This window comes from Bubalus bubalis, chromosome 11, assembly GCF_019923935.1.
Source record: "Bubalus bubalis isolate 160015118507 breed Murrah chromosome 11, NDDB_SH_1, whole genome shotgun sequence".
NCBI lineage: Eukaryota > Metazoa > Chordata > Mammalia > Artiodactyla > Bovidae > Bubalus > Bubalus bubalis.
In genome coordinates this window covers 48,876,152-48,900,381 of record NC_059167.1, presented here as the reverse complement: position 1 = coordinate 48,900,381, position 24,230 = coordinate 48,876,152, and the positions used below count along the sequence as shown (strand labels likewise).

Here is a 24,230-nt window from a genome sequence, read left to right as displayed (position 1 = left end):
GTCATTATGGCAGCACAGTATTTTAAGAGAAACCTCCTTTTAAATTTGTATAGAGAAGGAAAAAAAATATCGCTAGTTTGTTTCTTCCTGCCGCTTAAGAGAGATAAAAATGTCTGACAGTTGCAGGCTATTTCCTCCGTTTGGAGACCCCTGGCCTTCCTGCCTGTTACCCCCTCAATCAGATCTGCATCCACTAGTTTTAATATCCATCCATGACTTCCACCTGAAACAAATGCTGCTGTTTTTATTTCCATTTTTATTAATTGATGTTTTGTGTAAGAAGAACCTTTTCTTTCTTGGCCATTTGCTATCCGTTTATTTATTTGTATCAGCATGGACCTGTAGAATCCCACCTGTTCAATGGGTTGTAATTAATCTCTATCCTTAAATATTTTATGGCTCAAACTATCTCGGTTTGGCCAGTGGAAGCTTTTTCAAGGAGGTTCCTGTGTCCTTATGGCAAGTCCCCATCATTCTTTGGACTCTTCATTACTTTTCTGGCAGAAGATGTTCTAGGCTTCTATTTTGCCTGGTCCAGCACTTTCTGGGATCAGCCATTTCTCCTAGAAACACTGGTTCATTTAGTAGGGAAATGGTTTTTAGAAAGGGCTTCCCTGGTGGCTCAGATGGTAAAGAATCTGCCTGCAATGCAGGAGACTTGGATTTGATCCCTAGGTTGGGAAGATCCCCTGGAGAAGGGAATGGCTACCCACTCCAGTATTCCTGCCTGGAGAATCCCATGGATAGGGGAGCCTGGCGGGTTACAGTTCATGGGGTCACAAAGAGTTGGACATGTCTGAGTGGCTAAAACGAACAGTGAAAATTCTGAGTTTCATTATCCTCATTCTATTTACTTATTTGCTTAGTCCCAATTTATATATGTTTCTGGTATAAATGATCTTCTAGTCGTGCAGGTATGTCCTCTGTCTGCCACTTCTGTACCCTGCGTTTAGCTCCCTGGGTGCCAGTGGAAGCACTGCCGTGTATGTCCATGCTGTCTTCCTCTCTCTCCTCTGAGACCCATTCCAGTGGGCATGCTACTGAAGCCTCTCTATATGGCACCTTCCTTTTCTCCTTAGTTCCCCATGCTGTGGACCTGCTGCTCATGCACCTCCATGCACCTTACTGCTCCCCCCAAACTCTGCCTGAGGCCTGCTGTTGATTCCTCTGCACCAGGAAGAGAAGAGAAGGGACTATAATTTTTTTTTAAAACAGCTAACAATTAACAATTCATATATCACATGGGAACAGAATCTTGGAAGTACCCTTTAAATACATCACTTAGGGAGAGGAGGGGTATAAAAATTGGAATTTGACTAGGTTGTAATTCTGGCCCTGTCACTTACAGGACACCTGGCATAAGTTTTTGACATTTGTCCGAAAAGGATATTTAAGTTAGCTATTTGCCTACCTCCTAGCTATACCTGGTATTAAGAATATTATATTCTACCACACCTGGAGACCTATAAGATTGCTGATTCGAATTGCTAAACTCACTGTTCTACTGAATCAATGTTACTGACTTCTTCCTTTTTGAAGCTTCCATTTAGTCTGTATTCTGTCCCAATCCTGTCAAAATTTTAAGAGGATAAATGAATTGGAAGGTTAATAAATATTCAGATAAATGCTGAGAGAAGGACACAGCACAAACAAATACAAAAATGTTATGATGAGACTTTTGTGAAATAAATATATCTGTAACATAACCTCCTGGCCTGACCCAAATACTTGACTTTCTTGAGTGAGCCATGTTGGAGTGACGAAAAGACTAATGTGGACAACCAACCATGTCAGTATAGATAGATGCTGTAATGAAAATATCCTCCTCCAGGGCGAAAAAGTCATTTGAAATATAATCATAGTTGCCTTTAATTGAATACTTGCTATACACAGATTTCCAGGTTCTGTGTTCTCTATACTTTGTAATTATCCCAACTGTCCTGAGAAACTAGGTACTGCTATCTTCATTTTACAGATGGGAAATCTGAAATTGTGATTTGCTCAAGGACTTAATCTCAGTAGGTAGACTGAGCGACTTCACTTTCAGTTTTCACTTTCATGCATTGGAGAAGGAAATGGGAACCCACTCCAGTGTTCTTTCCTGGAAAATCCCAGGGACAGCAGAGCCTGGTGGGCTGCCGTCTGTGGGGTCGCACAGAGTCAGACACGACTGAAGCGACTTAGCAGCAGCAGCAGCAGCAGCAGCAGATGTAGGATTGAAACCCAGAACTCTTTTGTACCAAAGTCATGGTCTTGCCTCTGTCCTACTGCAAATAGTTGCTCAAATAAAAGAAATTAACAGAAGAGATTCTTGCTCAGTAAGAGGATGAATGGAACATGTGCAGAATTAACTTGCAACTATTCCTCTGTTCTGAATCTTCTGTTTTTTGTTTTTTGTTTTTTTTTCTTATAGCTTTTCAGTGGACCTATGAAGTACTTGAATTCTGTATTTGCTTGAAAAATATTTTTTGAACATTTGAGTCAGGCCATTTGGTTATAATGAAGGACAACAGACTTTACTGAATTTATAGCCTAGAGGCAGAGAGGGTCATTAAATATATAATCACACATCAATGTTTTATAAATGTTATGAAGGAAAAGGTGTGTAAGATAAAAGTATATAACAGGAAAAAAAAAGAATTAGTCTTATAGGGAGGAGGGGAGAGAATATGAGGACAAGCAGAGGAAGTACACTAAGGATGGATAGGAGTTAGCCAGGCAGGGAAGGGGAAACGCCTTCTAGGTAAACAGAAGTGCATGTGCAAAAGATGAGATGGAGATGACCATAAAGACACCTTGAGTGTTGGAGAAAGAGGGACGGTATCAGGAGTTGAATCTGGAGTGGAGAGCAGACCCCAGTGAGGCACGGCCTTAAGGCCATTTATTAAGGATTTTGTATGGGACCCTAGGGCTTCTCAGGTGGCACTAGTGGTAAAGAACCTGCCTGCCAATGCAGGAGACATAAGAGATGTGGGTTCAATCCCTGGGTCGGGAAGATCCCCTGAAGAAGGAAATGGCAACCCACTCCAGTGTTCTTGTCTAGAGAATCCCATGGATAGAGGAGTCTGGTGGGCTACAGTTCATACGGTTGCAAAGAGTCCAACACCACTGAAGCGACTTAGCACGCATGCATGCATGGGATCCTAAGTGGAATGGAAACTCACTAATTACCTGTGTTACCTTATACACACATCATCATCACCACCAACACTGCTATTATTTTTCTCATAATTTTTTCCTCATGTATTTAATATTTTCTTTTCTTGTTATTTCTTCATTTCTTCCCATACCTCTGACTTTCCATCTGGGTTGACTTTTTTTTTCTGCCTGGAGAAACTCTCTAGAATTTCTTTCAGTGAATATTTCCTGCTAATGAAGTTCATTGGTTTTTGTCTGAAAATGTCTTTATTTTACTTTTATTACCATAGGGCAGGGAGGAGTACAATTTATCCATTGTGAAATGCACAGATTTTAATGTACAATTTGATGTACAATGATTTTCAACAACATGCATAGCTAAGCGTAGCTGACAACCCAATTAAGATGTAGAACATTTCCATCACTCCTAAATGTTTCCTTGAGTCTTCTTCCATTCAACTTCTCACCTTCACTCAGGCAACTTTTTATTGCCATGAATTAGTTTTGCCTTGGTCCTGAAACTTTGTTTAAATGAAACCATACAGTATTTACTTTTTGGTGTCTGGCTTCTTTTGTTTAATGTTATGTTTTTCAAAGTAATCATGTGGTTGTTTGATTTAGTAGCTCGTTGTTTTTATTGCTGAGGCTTCCCTGGTAGCTCAGCTGGTAAAGAATCTGCCTGCTAGGTAGGAGACCTGGGTTTGATTCCTGGGTCGGGAAGATCCCCTGAAGAAGAGATAGGCTATCCACTCCAGTTTTCTTGGGATTCCCTGGTGGCTCAGATGGTAAAGAATCCACCTGCAATATGGGAGACCTGGGTTCGATTCCTGGGTTGGAAAGATCCTGTGAAGGAGGGCATGGCAACCCACTCCAGAATTCTTGCCTGGGAGATCCCATGGACAGAGGAGCCTGGCGGGCTACAGTCCATGGGGTCACTAAGAGTCGGAGACGACTGAGGGACTAAGCATAGCACACAGTATTCCATTGTATGAATTTACCAGATGTTTATGCACCCTGCTTTTGATGGACCCTTCATTTGTTTCCAGGTTTTGGCAATTATGAATAAACCTACTATGAACATTCATCTGTAGATCTTTTTTATGGAAATTATATTTTCCACAAATATAGGATATCAACTTGATATGTTTCCTTCCAGACATGTTTTATGTATAAATAAGCATTGGTATATGTGTGTGTTAAGTCACTTCAGTCATATCCGACTCTTTGTGACCCTATGGACTGTGGCTGACCAGGTTCCTCTGTGCATGGGATTCTCCAGGCAAAAATACTGGGGTGGGTTGCCATTTTCTTCTCCAAGGGATCTTCTGACCCGGGGATCAAACCTGCATCTTTTTTATCTCCTGAATTGGCAGGCAGGTTCTTTACCACTAGTTCCACCTGGAAACCCAGAAGCATAGGTATGGTGTAACACATTTTAAAGTAGTGTTAAGATGTAAGGTAATGATGAGATTCTTTTGGGGGGAGGTTAATGATTGAATAAAAAAGTTATAGTTTTTAAATGAGGAATACTTTTGCAGCTGCATTAACTATGGCACTTCTCTTTCTTACCCTCCTGCTCTTTACCTGCAGTTCTAAATTTTAGTATCCTTCATAATCACCTGCAGAGTTTGTTAGACTACTGGCGCATCAGTAGTCTATTTTCAATAGGTTCTGAAAATGTCAATAGGTTCTGAAAATCGGAGTTTCTAAACTCATACTACTAGTCCAGGGAATACACTTTGAAAATCTCTAATGTCTCTTAAATCTAAGAATTATGGGTATTCTAGTTTATCATGGTCATTATTGCCAAAAACTCCTGAGGAATTTTGATCATATGTAGCAAATATATAGCAGTCATATAGATATTCCAGCATCACTAGGACAGCCCTGATTTCATTTAGTTTTCAGTAAAGATTATCTAGCATTTATATTTTCATTTATATTTATACTTTTGTAAAATGTTTCAAGTAAATTTACACAGCAGAGAAGAAAAACTGCCATCAAGCCACAGGTTCCAATATTTAATTTGGAAAAAAAGTTATATAAAAAAAAGTTAAATCCCTCCCTCCTACCCTAGTACATTTTGTTATGTAAATATTCAGTATTTATATTATTACACTGTGTAGATATAGTATTATTCATATCTGAACCATTGTGCCATATTTATAATTATTTATTGTACATTTTTATTTGCTTTCATTTTCTGTACAACTGTCACATATTAAGGGAATCCTGGTAGTTCAGTAGTAAAGAATCCACCTGCCAGTGCAGAAGACGTCTTCTGCATTGGGTTCAATCCCTGGATCGGGAAGATCCCCTTTAGAGGGGGAAATGGCAACCGATTCCAGTATTCTTACCTGGGAAGTTCCATGGACAGAGGAGCCTGATGGGCTACTGTCCATGAGATCTCAAAAGAGTCATACATAACCGAGCAACTAAACAACATCACAAATTAAAGTGCAAGCTGCCTGAAAGCTTTACAACTACTCAGTGTGTTTATACATACACACATATGTAATGAATGCTGTCCATTCCCTTTTCGGCATTCTTGTTAGAGACAGCTTCTTGCTATGTTGCATTCCATCTGAACGGCTTGCACTCTACACCTGTCATATCACTATTGTCTGCAGGATTCTGTTTATCAGCATTGTGAGAATTCTCTTGATCTCTTTTCTGTGTTGGATCCACTGCTTTTTTTCACCTCTTGTCTTCCTCTTTCCTGATTTAGTCCCATCCTTTGTATGAGTGGGCAGTTACTATTCACTAAAGCATTTCACAGTAGGGTTATCTGAACCTATTATTATGGGTTATCTGAACCCTATCAATATGTGTTATCTGAACCAATCCCATAGTGGTGGGATTCTCACATACAGTATATACCCCCAACCCCTTTGACTTCCTCACAGAGAAGTCTTCCAGTCTTCTGGGCCCAAGAAGTGAAGGGGCTGGGAACTCACTGTTTGTGCAGACTTTCCCTTGCTTTTAATTTGGTACCTTATTCGTACTTTCAGCTACTTCAGAAAGATTTGTTGTTAATCAAGAATTTATCATCCCCTACTGTTTGCCAAGTAATCTGCTGGGTTCTATAGAGGATGCAAAGAAAACATAAAGATGAGTTTCTTGGTCTTCAAAATTTCACAATTTTAATAATCGAGAAAGACACATAGTTTATTGCCTCAGATACAAGATGGTATGTGATAGATGCTATGTAATTGAGCCTCTAACAAAGAGAAGGAAAATTCATATCAAGGGTTTTAGAAAAGATATCATTTGGTCTTTAAAGAAAGGACAGGCATTTTTTTAAGAAAAAAAAATTTAAATTTATACCAAACCTTTTAAATTAAATTTTAAAACCTAAATTAAATTTTAAAACCTTTATCTCATTATTATGGTAGCTATTTTCATTGTTGCATATTTACTTTATCCATCTTAATTTATGATTTTACGGAGTTGCCACAGAACAGATACCATTTGGCAACTTGATTATTCCAATTAACATAATTATTTTTTGTCATTAAATAATATTAATAATTCCATTTTTAATGGTCTCGAAAGAATCTGCCCAGATGATGTAGGACTTTAACAATGAAGCGGTAGAGGATGGGGAAGAATCTCCCAGGCAGAGGGACTCCAGCTTGTATTAAAACTCAGAGATAAGTAAACACAGGACATATCTTTTTTAAAAAGTAGACTGGTGGGAGTGAGCAACGAAAGGAGGGGAGAAGGATGAAGAGGTTAACAAAAATTCTCCCAAGACCTTTGAGAGATGGAAAGACTTAAAGCTCTGGATTTCCTGTTCCTGGTTTTTATTTATTTATTTGGTGGGGGAGGTTGACAGAAGATTAAGGCAGAATTCATCACTGTTATCATGAATTGTAGAGAAAATCTCAGCCTTTGGAAAGCTGCTTTTAATTACTGAAGCTGCCTGCATTGATAACATATTACCAGTTTGTTTCCCCCTGTCCTTGAAAAAAGCCACACATCTTTGCCTGCAAGTTGCAACCTTTTCATTTCACTTTCAAAAATCAGTAAAGCTCTCTTATGAGTGAAAGAGGGGGAGAGTCCAGCTTTAGTGAAGAGCCCTGGTCTGCTTGAGGATAAAGACTCTGTTTTGATTAAGGAAAAGATGTTTCTTTCTTTTTTTTTTTTGGTCTCTTTTTTACTCATTTGAGTACTATCTGGAATTCTGTTAATACTACTTTTAGTGTCACAATTCTAAAATTACTAAAGAGTGTGGTCTCTGGTTGCAACATATATGGCCTTCTTCATTTGCGAAGATAATATGGGTGTGATCTCTGATGATGGATGTGATCAAAGAGAGCAGTGGGGACAATTTTTTAGCATAAACTTATAAAATGAAGTTATATGAATGAAAATATGAAAATAAATGGTATTTCTTATTTAGTTTCCTGAAAGACTCTTAAATCAATATAGCTTTACATCATTTAACCACAGCATCTGAAGTCGTTCTCATTTTTGTGGTTGTAAAATGCAAGGATAAAGTTTAAAAGTTAAATGTGTCTGTGACTGTAAGTTATTACCCCTTGGAATTGTTTTTATTTAATGCTTTCTACATTTCTTCAGGAGACTTCTGGGGGATAGTTTCAGTAGAGGCTAATGTGGATGATTTTTAAGTCAGGAGATGGATTAAGAGTAACAAATATGGATTAGCTTTTTTTAGAAGGGAATGATAATTTCTTCCCTCAATTAAGATCATGTACAAATCACAAACAATTGTCTGCACTTAGAAAAGATAAGATTATCAAATAACATTATTTTCTGAGGGCACCTTTGATTATAATTTACCACTTGAGAAAATTTGTATTTATTAAGTCATCCCTGAAAAGATATCTGGTTTTTAGAATCAGTCTTGGGAATTAGTACCTACTTAATTACTGAATAGAGTAGCCACTTTAATAGAGTAGCCACTTCTCAGTCAACTAGTATAGGAAACAGTTGTAGGGCCAATAGAATGTTTAATTGACCTAATTATTCAGTGACCTTCCAGAAAAAAATGGTAGTTCTGTAAATCTCTTCAGATTTTTGGAAATCAGTCCCCACAGAAAACAGAAATTTCAGTTTATGTTTTCCTCTCTGATTTTCCATTGCCTTTATTTCTGATACTTGAGGATTTCTCTTTTTACTTGTAAGATCGGCTGTGTATTTAATATTTGGTAATGGAGAAAAGTTATAAAATATCTAGTATCTCTAGTCAAGGATTTTTGTGTTATATGAATTTGTCATCTGAGTTTTATAGCTTAGAGGATATTTCTGTTATCATATTGATTCAATGGAACTTCCAGGAATGAGGGTGGTTCTAAGTATTTAGAAATGGATAAATAACCTATGATATGTATATTATCCGCCACCCAGATTTCTCCTCAGAAAGGAATATGACCTACTACTTGCTGATGGGATAATTTTATTATGTTTTAGAATTTTTATACAATTTTAAAAGGTTACTTTATATTTACAGTTATTACAAAATATTGGCAACATTCCCTGTGATGTACAATAGGTCCTTGAGCCTACCTTGTACCCAGTGGTTTGCTACTCTGCCACTCTTATATTGCCCCTCCCAACTTCTCCCCACTGGAAACCACCAATTTGTTCTCTGTGTCTGAGCCTGCTTCTTTTTTGTTATATTCAGTGGTTTGTTGTATTTTTTCGAGTCCACATAAAAGAATATCATACAATATTTGTCTTTCTCTATATAACTTATTTCACTTAGCATGATGCCCTGCAAGTCTATCCATGTTGTTGCAAATGGCAAAATTTCATTCTTTTTTGTGGCTGAGTAGTATACATTGTGAGTGTGTGTGTGTGTGTGTGTATCACATCTTTTTTATCCATCCATCTGGCTGATGGAGTAATTTTAGATAGAACCAGTTGGGTTCCTCTCTGTTAGGCAACATTTGTTTCACATTTGTTGATCTTATAAATGCTACTGTGAAATCGTTGGCCTTGTGTATGTCAGTGATAGTTTATCTAGGGCTTATATCTAATAGTGAAATTCCTGGGCTATTGATTTAGAGCTTTCAATAGATATTGCCAAATATCTCTTCAAAATTACTCTCACGAACAGTGTATTAGAGTTCTTGGTTGTGTTTGTACTGGCAGCACATACACTAGAGATCTCTCATATCTGGTGAAATTGAGGATCTTTTCATATTTATTGACCATTCTGTATGATTTCTTATATTATGTTGTTTAAATATCACTTTGTGGCTTTTAGAAGTTCTTGATATATTCCAGATGGGCTTCTGTGGTGGCTCAGTGGTAAAGTATCTGCCTGCAATGCAGAAGATGCAGGTTTGATCCCTGGGTCAATCTCCCGGAGAAGGAAATGGCAATCCACTCCACTAGTCTTGCCTGGGAAATCCCATGGACAGAGGACCCTGGTGGGCTACAGTCCATGGGGTTGCAAAGAGTTAGACAGGACTTACCAACCGAACAATAATATATCCTGGATAATCATAATTTGAACTTGGTATATATATTTTAGATATTTCTACCCTGTGTGTCCCGTGGTTTTTTCATTTTGCTCATGGCATCTCTTTTCACACAAAGCATACATAATTTTAGTGTCAGAGCTAACAACTTTTTCGATTAGAGTTTGTATTTTTTAAAATTCTTTCTTCAATGTCAGAAATATTCTAAAATATCTTAAGAATTTTTTAAAGTTATCTTTTTCATTGTTAAAATTTGATGTATCTGGAGTTTGTTTTTATATGTAGTATAAAATAGTGATCAAATATTATTGTTTACTTCTTTACTCATTCTCACTCCTCTGTATGAATTTTAGAATCATTTGTTAAGATCTATGAAAGACTTTAAGGAGGGGAGTTGGAATTGTATTGAATTTGTAATTTACTTTGGAGAAAACATATAATAATATTAAATATTTATTTCCATGAATATAGTGAATTTTTTTCATTTATTTATATTTTCCTTATTTTCGTTATTTACAGATTTTATCCATAAAGGTCTTGACACTTTTTCTTAATTTTGTTTCTCTGTATCTAACAGTTTTGCTTATTTGTGAATTTTTTAAATGTGCATTCTGTTTTATAGTATTTTTACCCACCTTTTTATTTAAAAAAATTTGAGATCTATGGGACAACAAAACAATAGTGTAATTGTTTTAGTGATTACCCATCAGTCAGATCCAGAAATTGGTAACAGTTGATTATTCCCTTTACTTCCATATACACACACATTCATTCATGTTCAACTTTTTATTTGCTGAGCCATTTAAGCCTGAGTTGCAAACTTTATCTTACTTTACCCCTAAATACTTCAATATGTATTTCTTAAAAATAAGATATTCTTATATAAAACCTCATCATGCTATTATGATACCCAAGAATTTTAATGTTTCATACATTAAAATATCAATACATTATAGTTTTATTTAAAAAGTTTATTGAATGGCATTTAAAAAATAATTTTACCTGTCTAAATAATTATTACAAATGATTATGAACTTTGAATTTTGTGTTATCCTGTACCTAGCAAAAATGATGAATCCATATAAGTTCCAGTAATTTGGTTTTGGATTTTCTTGGCAACAATGATAAATTTTTGCTCATTATAATAATTTGACTCTAGCTTCTTTGGGTTTTCTTTGTAGATAATCCAGTCCTTACAAATAACAATACAATTTTTATTTTTCTCTATATACTTTTAGTCATTTTAATTCCTGAAAAAATATTCTTCCAATTAATTTTAATATCCTATTTTTTATTTGGTGTATATATATATATATATAAAGATATGTGTCTTAAGTAAGTTATAAATAACATGAAAATAAAATATAAATTTTTGTATTTTAGGAAAATTCCCGAATTGTGAGGGTAAAAGTTATAGCTGGAATAGGCCTTGCCAAAAAGGATATCTTGGGAGCTAGGTAAGTATAATAAGTTGGGATGTAATTTTAAAACTTTGTATTAATTAATTAATTTTTTCTAACTTAGGTTAGATGAAAAATTGAGTGATATTGTTAGTAAACTGTTATATGAAGTTGGTTGTTTTCAGTTCATGGTTTACCAAATTCCTTGATATCTCAATTGCAGAATATGTGAAATTAGGCAAAGGTATAACTCAGAAAGGTAGTTAGAAGGTACATTAGTGAATTCTGTTTCTGGGAATTAGTAAAATTCTAACAGATTAATCCTTGAGCAGTTAACAACCATAAGCTGTGAACATATTACTTAAAGTAGCAACTTAAAGGCAGTGGAGCATGAACAGAGCAGGTAGACGCTAGTGAAAGTCTAGTGAAGAGTCCCTGTTTGGAGGTGGGAGTTGTACTGAGTAAGTCTCCAATTTATGAATTAGTCTGAGGTCACATGGAATCAGAACATGGAAAAATTATAATATTCATGGCCTAGGAAATCAGAAGACTTAATCTGAAGAAAACATACAGTGGTGAGGATTCTGGAATGGAAAGAGCTGGAAAGGAGATGCCCAAACTATGTCTACTGTCATTTCTTGCTGACCCTGAATCACACATATGATAGCAGATTCCAGACAACTTAACTAAGGACAAAAGAGAAGAACAGAGATCAAGGTTGCTGCCCAAGAAACAGAGCTTGTAGTTCTTGTCCAAGTAAGATAATTAATTACATGATCGAATTAAATAAAAACACAAATTCTTATCAAAGAGAAAATGCAGCATCCACAGTCTCTACAACTTAACATTTATAATGTCTAAGATAGAATCCAAAGCTATGTAATCTATAAAAAAAACAGGTAAATGAAACACATTTTCAGAAGAGGAAAAAAATATGCTCATATAAGTAAAAAGATTGGAAATCTCAGGAATAAATTAGGAACCATAAAAAGTGAAAATTCTAAAACTGAAAATATAGTATATTAAATGAACATTCTTGATGATGTTAACAGCAGAATGGAGATGAAGAGGAAGAATTAATTAAACTTAGAGGTAGATCAATAGAAATTATTTCTCAATAGGAGGTGAGAGAGAAACAGATTAAAAAAAATTTAAATGAACACAGAGAGAGCCTCAGGGACTTGTTAAATAATACCACACAGTCTAACATACATGTAATTGGAGTCCTAGAAATAGAGGAGAGAGAATGAGGCAAAACTCTGTTTTAAGAAATAATGGCGGGCTTCCCTGGTGGCTGGGTGGTAAAGAATCTGCTGCCAATGCAGGAGACATAGGTTCGACCCCTGGTCCAGGAAGATCCCACATGCTGTGGAGCAACTAAGCCCGTAGGCCACAACTACTGAGCCCATGCTCCACAATAAGAAAAGCCGCCTCAATGAGAAGCCAGCACATAGCAATGAAAAATAGCCCCCAATCGCTGCAACCAGAGAAGATCCCACACAGCAAAGAAGACCCAGCACGGTCAAAATAAAATAAAAAAATAAACAAATTATTAAAAAAAAAAAAAAGAAGTAATGGCCATATTTTTTCTAAATTTGATGAATAACACAAGTTTATAGTATCAAAAAACACAGAGCAGGATAAGTACTGAGAAGAACATCCTAAGGCACATAATAGTCATGCTGTCGAAAGCCAAGTATAAAGGACTGACAAAGCACTCAGAGAATGACAAATTATATACAAGGGACCTATAATTTAATTGACTACTGACTTCTCACCAGAAGCTACAGAGCCCAGATTAAAAAAAATGGGACAATAGAATAACTGTCAACCTAGAATTCTCTACTATATTCAGAGAAATGATTCTTTAGTATGATGACAAAGTAACAACACTTTCACATAAAAGAAAGCTTTGAAACCTTGTTATTAGCAGACCTGCACTTTAATAAAAGCTAAAAGAAGTTCTCCAAGGTAAAGAGGATAGATAGCAGATGGAAACTCAGATCCTTACAAAGGAATATAGAACATCAGAAATGGTAAACATCTGTAAACATCTGAAAGACTTTTAGCTCTTTTCATCATAATTTTTTAAAAAGCATGCCTGGTTATATCACAGCTTATTGTTTTTTATTATCTTATAGATGGAATCCATATAATGATTATTGTATAAAGGACAGGGATGGTATGCATTATGAACTTTTTAGTAGAATGTAATATATTACGTGTAAGTGGAATAAAAAGTAAGAGTGTATATTGCAATATGTAGATGAACTGCTAAAAACTAATGTAAATAATTATAGATTAAAAAACAATCAAAATTTTAAAATGAGATTCTTGGAAAAAAAATACTTAAAGGCGAGGAAAAGAACACATGATCAAAAAGAGAGAGAGAGAGAGAAAGGAGAAAGGAAAGAATAGAAAACCAGTAATAATTTGATACACCTAAATCTAACCATAACAACTGCATTAAACATTAATGAACTAAGGTGAACATGAGGTAGAAGTTATTAGAATGGGCTGAAAAAGATCAGATCAGTCGCTCAGTTGTGTCCGACTCTTTGCGACCCCATGAATCGCAACACACCAGGCCTCCCTGTCCATCACCAACTCCCGGAGTTCACTGAGACTCACGTCCATCGAGTCAGTGATGCCATCCAGCCATCTCATCCTCTGTCGTCCCCTTCTCCTCTTGTCCCCAATCCCTCCCAGCATCAGAGTCTTTTCCAATGAGTCAACTCTTTGCATGAGGTGGCCAGAGTACTGGAGTTTCAACTTTAGCATCATTCCTTCCAAAGAAATCCCAGGGCTGATCTTCAGAATGGACTGGTTGGATCTCCTTGCAGACCAAGGGACTCTCAAGAGTCTTCTGCAACACCACAGTTCAAAAGCATCAATTTTTTGGCACTCAGCCTTCTTCACAGTCCAACTCTCACATCCATACATGACCACTGGAAAAACCATAGCCTTGACTAGACGAACCTTTGTTGGCAAAGTAATGTCTCTGCCTTTGAATATGCTATCTAGGATAGTCATAACTTTCCTTCCAAGGAGTAAGTGTCTTTTAGTTTCATGGCTTCAGTCACCATCTGCAGTGATTTTGGAGCCCAGAAAAATAAAGTCTGACACTGTTTCCACTGTTTCCCTATCTATTTCCCATGAAGTGATGGGATCGGATGCCGTGATCTTCGTTTTCTGAATGTTGAGCTTTAAGCCAACTTTTTCACTCTCCTCTTTCACTTTCATCAAAAGGCTCTTTAGTTCCTCTTCACTTTCTGCCATAAGGGTGGTGTCATCTGCATATCTGAGGTTATTGATATTTCTCCCGGCAATCTTGATTCCAGCTTGGGTTTCTTCCAGTCCAGCGTTTCTCATGATGTACTCTAAATATAAGTTAAATAAACAGGGTAACAATATACAGCCTTGACGTACTCCTTTTCCTATTTGGAACCAGTCTGTTGTTCCAAGTCCAGTTCTAACTGTTGCTTCCTGACCTGCATACAAATTTCTCAAGAGGCAGATCAGGTGGTCTGGTATTCCCATCTCTTTCAGAATTTTCCACAGTTTATTGTGATCCACACAGTCAAAGGCTTTGGCATAGTCAATAAAGCAGAAATAGATGTTTTTCTGGAACTCTCTTGCTTTTTCCATGATCCAGCGGATGTTGGCAATTTGATCTCTGGTTCCTCTGCCTTTTCTAAAACCAGCTTGAACATCAGGAAGTTCACGGTTCACATAGTGCTGAAGCCTGGCTTGGAGAATTTTGAGCATTACTTTCCTAGCGTGTGAGATGAGTGCAATTGTGCGGTAGTTTGAGCATTCTTTGACATTGCCTTTCTTTGGGATTGGAATGAAAACTGACCTTTTCCAGTCCTGTGGCCACTGGTGAGTTTTCCAAATTTGCCGGCATATTGAATGCAGCACTTTCACAGCATCATCTTTCAGGATTTGGAATAGCTCAACTGGAATTCTATCACCTCCACTAGCTTTGTTCGTAGTGATGCTTTCTAAGGCCCACTTGACTTCACATTCCAGGATGTCTGGCTCTAGGTCAGTGATCACACCATCGTGATTATCTGGGTTGTGAAGATCTTTTTTGTACAGTTCTTCTGTGTATTCTTGCCATCTCTTCTTAATATCTTATGCTTCTGTTAGGTCCATACCATTTCTGTCCTTTATCGAGCCCATCTTTGAAATATTCCTTTGGTATCTCTGATTTTCTTGAAGAGATCTCTAGTCTTTCCCATTCTGTTGTTTTCCTCTATTTCTTTGCATTGATCGCTGAAGAAGGCTTTCTTATCTCTTCTTGCTATTCTTTGGAACTCTGCATTCAGATGTTTATATCTTTCCTTTTCTCCTTTGCTTTCTGCTTCTCTTCTTTTCACAGCTATTTGTAAGGCCTCCCCAGAATGCCATCTTGCTTTTTTGCATTTCTTTTCCATGGGGATGGTCTTGATCCCTGTCCCCTGTACAATGTCATGAACCTCATTCCATAGTTCATCAGGCACTCTATCTATCAGATCTAGGCCCTTAAATCTATTTCTCACTTCCACTGTATAATCATAAGGGATTTGATTTAGGTCATACCTGAATGGTCTAGTGGTTTTCCCTACTTTCTTCAATTTCAGTCTGAATTTGGCAATAAGGAGTTCATGGTCTGAGCCACAGTCCGCTCCCGGTCTTGTTTTTGCTGACTGTATAGAGCTTCTCCATCTTTGGCTGCAAAGAATATAATCAATCTGATTTTGGTGTTGACCATCTGGTGATGTCCATGTATAGAGTCTTCCCTTATGTTGTTGGAAGAGGGTGCTTGTTATGACCAGTGCATTTTCTTGGCAAAACTCTATTAGTCTTTGCCCTGCTTCATTCTGTATTCCAAGGCCAAATTTGCCTGTTACTCCAGGTGTTTCTTGACTTCCTACTTTTGCATTCCAGTCCCCTATAATGAAAAGGACATCTTTTTTGGGTGTTAGTTTTAAAAGGTCTTGGAGGTCTTCATAGAACCGTTCAACTTCAGCTTCTTCAGCGTTACTGGTTGGGGCATAGACTTGGATTACTGATTTTGAATGGTTTGCCTTGGAAACGAACAGAGATCATTCTGTCGTTTTTGAGATTGCATCCGAGTACTGCATTTCGGACTCTTTTGTTGACCGTGATGGCTACTCCATTTCTTCTGAGGGATTCCTGCCCGCAGTAGTAGATATAATGGTCATCTAAGTTAAATTCACCCATCCCAGTCCATTTTAGTTCGCTGATTCCTAGAATGTCGACATTCACTCTTGCCATCTCTTGTTTGACCACTTCCAATTTGCCTTAATTCATGGACCTGACATTCCAGGTTCCTATGCAATATTGCTCTTTACAGCATCGGACCTTGCTTCTATCACCAATCACATCCACAGCTGGGTATTCTTTTTGCTTTGGCTCCATCCCTTCATTCTTTCTGGAGTTATTTCTCCACTATCTCCAGTAGCATATTGGGCACCTACTGACCTGAAGAGTTTCTCTTTCAGTATCATTTTGCCTTTTCATACTGTTTATGGGGTTCTCAAGGCAAGAATACTGAAGTGGTTTGCAGAAGACCCAACTAAATACTGTCTATAAATGATGCACTTAAAATACAAAGACACAGCTAAGATGAAAGAGAAGGGATGCATATGCCATACAAACAGTAAGCATATGAAGACAGAAGTGGAGTTTTGAATGTCTGATAAATGGATTTCAGCACATGGGATTTTTCTTATGAATATAAAATTTGTTCAAGTCAACCACTGTTATATTAATACAGTCCAGAAGAAAAAAATGCATGATCATTTCAGTAGGTGTAGAAAGTGCACTTGTCAATATTCAAAATCTTTTTATGATTAAAAAAAAACTGTCAACAAACTAATAATAAGATGCAGGATTAGTTTAACGTCTGAAAGTTAATCAATATAATATACCATATTACTAGAATAAAAGAAAAGTGATCATTTCAGTAAAAACAGAAAAAGCATCTGACATCATTGAGCACCCATTCATGATGGAAACTCTTAGCAAACTAGGGATAGATGGAAGTTGTAGATCTGATTAAGGTTTTCTGTGAGGAAGATAGTAGTTAACATTATGCCCAGTGATGACAGTCTGAATGCTTTCTACTTAAACTCATGAATAAGAAAGTTTGTCTGCTTTCACATTCAGCTCAACATTGTGCTAGATGTCTTAGCTGTGTAATATGACTAGGAAAAGAAAAATAATACAGACTGAAAAGGGAAAAACTTTTTATTTGCAGTCAGATCATGTACATAGAAAACCTTAAGGAATCTACAAAAGGAAAAGCTGCTAGAACTAAAATATAAGACCACAAGATACAAAGTCATTGTACAAAAATTAGTCATATTCTTATATCCTCTAAGGGAACGACAGAGGATGAGATGGTTGGATGGCATCACCGACTCGATGGACGTGAGTTTGAGCAAGCTCCAGGAGTTGGTGATGGACAGGGAAGCCTGGCATGCTGGGGTCGCAAAGAGTTGGACATGACTGAGCGACTGAACTGAACTGATCAATCAGTTAACAATTGGGAAATGAATTTTTAAAATTTAAAATTCATTTAAAATTAAAAACTTTGAAGGAATAACTTTAACAAAAGATCTGCAGGTACTGCACACTGAAAATTACAAAACATTGCTAACTAAGGGAAACTGAAGATCTAAATCAATGGATAAACACTGTCATATTCGTGGATTGAAGATATATTATTGTTAGAGTTGTATTTCTCTCCAAATTGAATAGATTTGGCTTAATCCTAATAAAAATCTCGGCATCTTTTTTTGAGAAACAGGTGAACTGATTCCAATATTGTTATGAAAAGTCAAAGGACACAGAATAGCCAAAACAATTTTGAAAAAGAACATAGGCCACATAGGTGGAGAATTTATGCAACATAATTTCAAGATTTTCTATACAGACAATCAAGACAAAGCAGCATTGGCTTAAGAGTAGCTATACTGTTCGGTGGACTAGAATAAAGAGTGTAGAAGTACACACATGCCCCACATACACACGCATACATATGTGTGTGGTCAGTTGCTTTAAGCGTTAAGGTAATTCAAGAGGAAGGATAATCTTTTACATGCACGATACTAGAACAGCTGGTTATAGGTGTGGAACAAAATGAAGCTCTGTCCTTATGACATATAATATAGAAAATTAATAAGAGCTAAAATTAATAAACTTCTAGCAGAAGACATAGGAGAAAATATTTGCTCTACTGAGTTACACAAAGATTTCTTGAATAAGACTAAAAAAATATGCACCGTAAAATTTTGAAAGAAAAATGTTGAAACAGACTTTATTAGAATTAAAAACTTCTGTTTGAAAGACATAGTTGAAAGTGAAAGTGAGAGTTGCTTGGTCCTGTCCAACTGTTTGCGACCCTATGGACTATAGCCCACCAGGCTCCTCTCTCCATGGGATTCTCCAGGCAAGAATACTGGAGTGGGTAGCCATTTCCTTCTCCCGGGTATCTTCCCAACCCAGGATCAAACCTGGGTCTCCTGCATTGCAGGCAGATTCTTTACTGTCTGAACCACTCTGTTGATTGAAAGACACAGTTAAGAAAAGGAAAAGGCAAGCCACCAACTGGAGAAAATGTTTTCAAAACATGTATCTGACAAGCACCTTTAATTCACAGCATATAAAAACTTCTTAAAACTTAGTAATAATATGATAAAATGGCCAATTAAAAATGGGCAAAATTCTTGAACAGATATTATCCAGGTGGAAGTGTCTAGCTGGGTTGTGAGATCTGGAATATATATTTATATTTGCATTTATGTTTTATATTTATATTTGTGAGTATACAGTTAATTGTTAAAACCATGGGTGAGATTTTGAAGGAAATATGTAGAGAAAACAAAAGGGAGAACCAGAAGGGTCTTGTGTAATGAAAGCTAAATGAGATGAGTTTCAAGGAAAAAATGGTCAGTAATATCAAACATATAGAGAGCCAGAAAAATAAGTGACTAGAAAGTGTCAATTGTTTTAGCAAGATTGGTGACTTTTAATGGAATGGGTCTGAAAGAAAGAGGTGGAAGCCAGATTATAGGGCTTTGAAGACCACTGGCTGTTGGGGAAATGAAGGAAGGGAGGTTGTAGGCTGTCGTGGTTATGAACAGGGTCTCTGGAGCCAGGTGCTTGAGCTTCAGTCCTCACTGTTCCACTTCCTAGCTGTGTCATCTGGGATGAGTTGACTTTTTTTAAAAAAATAATCTAACCTGCCTCATAGGTTGTTAGAAGGATTCCAAAAGTTAATATATATATATATAAACCATTTATAACAGTGCCTGACACAGAGTAATTGCTGCATATGTGTTAGTTGTTATTTGTGTCATTATTATCACAGATTTTTCACTTGGGAACTTTGACTGAAACAGGAAGACAGTCTAGTTTGCTTTGCTGGAAGCATGAAGGAGAGTCAGGGAGTGGAGGAGCTTAATGACATTTATATGACTGGAAAAACCAAAGTCAAAATAGACGATGCAAGGTTCCAGAGAAGGTGGGAGGACACTGGACAAGGGTGATTGGGTGAAACACCTGAATCATTGAAGTTAGGGGTAGGATGGCCTCTGATAAATACCAGGATGTTGGGAGTATTGTGATGCCTTTGATTTTTGTCAATTAAAGTAAGAGATAAGGTTGTATGGGGGCTTCCCAAGTGGCGCTAGTGGTAAAGAACCCACCTGCCAATACAGGAGGCATGAGAGACATGGGTTCAATCCCTGGGTCAGGAAGATCCCCTGAAGGAGGGCATGATGATCCACTCCAGGATTCTTGCCTGGAAAATCCCTTGGACAGAGGAGCCTGGTGGGCTACAGTCCATAGAGTTGCAAAGAGTCGGACAGGACTGAAGCGACCTAGCAGCAGCAGCAGCACCAAGGTTGTATGTGGAAATGGGAGGAGGGAGTTGGTGGTGGAAAATAGTGAGTACTCGGAATCCCCAAGGGACATGAGAGAAATATGACCATGGAAAAGTAAAATGTCAAGTCTTTTGCTTTGCAAACCTGAATATCATCCCAAGGTTTTCCTTCTCCATGTCTCTTTGTACAAGGGTTACCTGGCACACAATTATTTTGAGCTCAAACACTTTGTCTTTATTTTGTAATTAGAGTTTATACCTGTGATATAACTTGAAACTCCCTTGAGGTCTTACAAAGCTATTCTTGAAAATCATTGAATTAACCTTCTTAACCCAGAAGAAGAAGGCATGTAATAAAAAATTAAACAAAGTTTTCAAAAATATTAAGAGATTGGAAATCATTGAATTGTGATTAAAAGGTTTTCTTTCTAATTCTTTGTCTGTTTCTCATGCCATTTCAGCTTTTTAGTTAGATATCACAATTACTATAATTACTCACCCCTGCCTAAGGAACCCTTACTTTTAAGTGTAGAAAATAATTGTAGAAATTGTTAACAAGGAAAATTCTGTGATTTTTATAGTTTGAGAAACCTGAGTTTGGGAATAAATAACAATTAAATTTTTAAAAATTTTAACAGTGATCCTTATGTGCGAGTGACGTTATATGACCCAATGAATGGAATATTTACAAGTGTGCAAACGAAAACCATTAAAAAGGTTAGTATTTAAAAATTTTTAAGTATACGTGGTTTTATTTTTGTATAATGAAATATGAAAAGTTAGTTATACTGTGTTTATTGTCTTTCAGACTTTGAATCCAAAATGGAATGAAGAAATATTATTCAGAGTAAGTATGCATTTTATTTCATTGTAACAGCAAAGATTTTTTTCTCAATAGGTTAGAATAATAAGTTCTCACAATATTCTAAAATGTATCTTACAAGAATTTGTAAAAATTTAAGAGTTAAATCTGGGTATCCTTATGATGAGATGGCCTTGGGACCATTTAGTTTATTATGAAAAACATGTGTAAGGTAATGAGATAAAGGATGATGTAAGCCTGAATTATCTTATTCTAATTTAATTCTGATGGAGAGACAGTCTTATTCCAATTTTGCAGATTTTTATGTTTTTCTTTAAAGATGATACAATATTTGTGTTTCTCTTAGTCATTTATTAAATACACTGATCCAGACAAGAGATGGTGAGAGCCTACCAACAAGTGGATACATTATACATCCTTCATTCACATTCCTGCCTTCTTCCTCACCCCACTTCACTGTCCCATAAGAACAAACTCCAGGCTCCCAAGAGGGTCCTCAAACTGACAGTGACACATGATGTAGATGGGAACAGTGATTCAAATAACTATAGATTGCTCATCAGAAACTGTGTTGAAACAGTATAATTAAGGTTGTAAAGAAAAAAGAATGATCAACTCAGAATTCTGTATCTAATAAAAATATCCTTCAAGAATGACAGTGTATTAAGGTATTCGAAACTGAGGAAAAATAAGAGAATTATACTTGGAAAACTAAATACTCTTTTTCTAAAACTAAAGCTAAATACTACTTCTTCTCTGGTAGAATAAGTAGACAAAAAAATTCAGTAAAGATACAGAAGTCCTGAACAACATTATCAAATCAGTTTTACTTAACTGACATTTATAGACCTACCCAACAACAGCAGAACACGTGGTCTTTAAAATTGCACACGGAATATATACTGAGTAAGCTGGGCCAAACCCCAAACCTCAACAGTGTTAAAATAATTTAAGTCGTGCTAAGTATGGTCTCTGACTGTAATGGAATTAAAGTAGGAATTAGTAACACAAAAATATCTGAAAAATCCCAAATATGCGGAAGTTAAACTACACACTTCTAAATAATACAGGAGTCAAACAAGAATTCTCAAAGAGAATTAGAAAATATTTTAGTAGAATGTAATAAAAATACAGCATCAGTACTTCCCTGGTGGTCCAGTGGTTAAATCTCTGCGCTTCCCCTGCAGGGGGTGTAGGTTTAATTCCTGGTGGGTAAACTAAGATCTCACATGCCACATAATGTGGCCAAAAAAAACCAAAAAACAAAAAACAAAAACCACCAGCATCAAATGGATAAAGGAGATGTAGTATATATATACAAGGAATACTCATGAATACAGTGAATACTCAGCCATAAAAAAGAATGAAATAATGCCGCTTGTAGCAACATAGATGGATGGACCTAGAGATTATGGTGGCTCAGAGGTTAAAGCCTCTGCCTCCAATGCGGGGAAACCTGGGTTCGATGCCTGGGTTGGGAAGATCCCCTGGAGAAGGAAATGGCAACCCACTCCAGTATTCTTGCCTGAAGAATCCCACGGACGGAGGAGCTTGGTAGGCTACAGTCCATGGGGTCGCAAAGAGTTGGACACGACTGAGTGACTTCACTTTCACTTTCAGAGATTATCAAGTTGTCATACTAAGTGAAGTAGTCAGAAAGAAAAGACAAACACCATATGATATCACTTCTATATGGCATCTAAAATATGATACAAATGAACTTATTTATGAAACAGAAGCAGACTCAAAGACATAGAAAACAAACTTATGGTTACCAACGGGGAAAGGGGGTGGGGAAGGGATAAATTAGGATTTTGAGATTATCAGATACAAACAATATATATATAAAACAGATAAACAACAAGGTTCCACTGTGTAGCATGGAGAACTATATTTAGGAGATCCAACCAGTCAATTCTAAAGGAGATCAGTCCTAGGTGTTCATTGGAAGGACTGATGCTAAAGCGGAAACTCCAATACTTTGGCCACCTCATACGAAGAGTTGACTCATTGGAAAAGACCCTGATGCTGGGAGGGATTGGGGGTAGGAGGAGAAGGGGACGACAGAGGATGAGATGGCTGGATCGCATCACTGACTCCATGGACATGAGTTTAGGTGAACTCCGGGAGTTGGTGATGGACAGGGAGGCCTGGCGTGCTGCGATTCATGGGGTCGCAAAGAGTCGGACACGACTGAGCGACTGAACTGAACTGAATAAATTTTATTGGAAGAAAATATGAGAAAGGATATATATATATATGTTTACATGTGTATGTATAACTGAATCACTTTGTTATACACCAGAAGCTAACACAATACTGTAAATCAGCTATTCTTCAGTAAAACAAAACCAAACAAAAACCCAACAACATCAAGGTTTGTAGGATGCAGCTACAACACTGCTTAGAGAGAAATATATAGCATTAAATTATATTGAAAAAGAAGAAAGGTCTTGAATAATTAATCTAAGGTTCTACCTGAAGAAACTAGAAAGTAGCATCATTATAGAACCAACAGACTCTAAATGGATAAGTAAGGGATGTTATGAACATTTCTGTGCTTGTAAGCTCAATAACTTAGATGAAATAGACCAATTCATTTAAAGACATACCCTACTAAAATTTTAATAAGAAATAAATTACCTGACAAGTTCTGTTAACTCTTAAAGAAGTTACACTTGAAATTAAAAACCATCCAATAAAGAAAACCTTGATACCAGGTAGTTCCACTAGTTGAATTCTACCATGATTCTAAGGAATAAATAATTCCAATTCTATGCAGTGTCTTATTGAAACTAAAAGAAGGACTTTTCCCAATTCATTCCTGAGGCCAGCATTATTCTGATACCAAAACCAGACCAAAGACTTTATAAGAAAGTTAAAACTGCAGACCATTCATGCTCATGATCATAACCATTCTATGGTAAGTTTGTTAAATTGGGTCTCTTCCATTCTGAAAGGGCAGTAATTTGTTCTCAAATTACTTACAGAAATGAGGTTTGCCTTTCCTATCTGCAGAACTTAAGCCAGCACAATTTTGTGGGTGTTTACAGAATATGTATTCATAGGGATGAAATCTATGCAACATTTCATCCTTTCAAGGGGCCCAATTCACAGAGAAGGAGGTGCAAGAATGAGCCCATGACCATGGGATCCATTAATCACATCATCTACCACACCATCTAGAAGCAGGCACTGGAATGGCCTACTGAAAGCACAACCCAAGCACCAATATGGAGATAATACTCTGTAAAGATGGCATGCCAGTTTAATATTTAAGCCAAAAACCTCAATGTGAGCTGTATTCACAACAGAAAATATACACGGTCCAGGAACAAAGGAGTAGAAGTAGGAGTAGCCCCACTTGCCATCGTTTCCAAAGACCCCCTGGAGGATCCCTGGAACTCTGGGCTTTGCCAGGTTACAGATCCAGGCCCCCAGAGGGAAAGTACACCTTCTAAGGGACACACCTTCAAGGATCCCATTCAACCATGATCTACGCCTGCTGCCAGGGCACTGTG

At 36.9% G+C, this 24,230-nt stretch overlaps 1 protein-coding gene across 1 annotated transcript in view; it reads left to right on the top strand.

Annotated features, from left to right (window-relative positions):
• The window catches only part of NEDD4 (NEDD4 E3 ubiquitin protein ligase), a 146,382-nt gene that overhangs the window by 6,680 nt on the left and 115,472 nt on the right, over positions 1-24,230 (top strand). Inside the window, exons 2-4 of the mRNA XM_006074923.3 lie at positions 10,974-11,047; positions 20,525-20,603; positions 20,695-20,733. Of these exons, the coding sequence (XP_006074985.1) occupies positions 10,974-11,047; positions 20,525-20,603; positions 20,695-20,733 (192 nt within the window). The remainder of the gene's footprint in view (positions 1-10,973; positions 11,048-20,524; positions 20,604-20,694; positions 20,734-24,230) is intronic.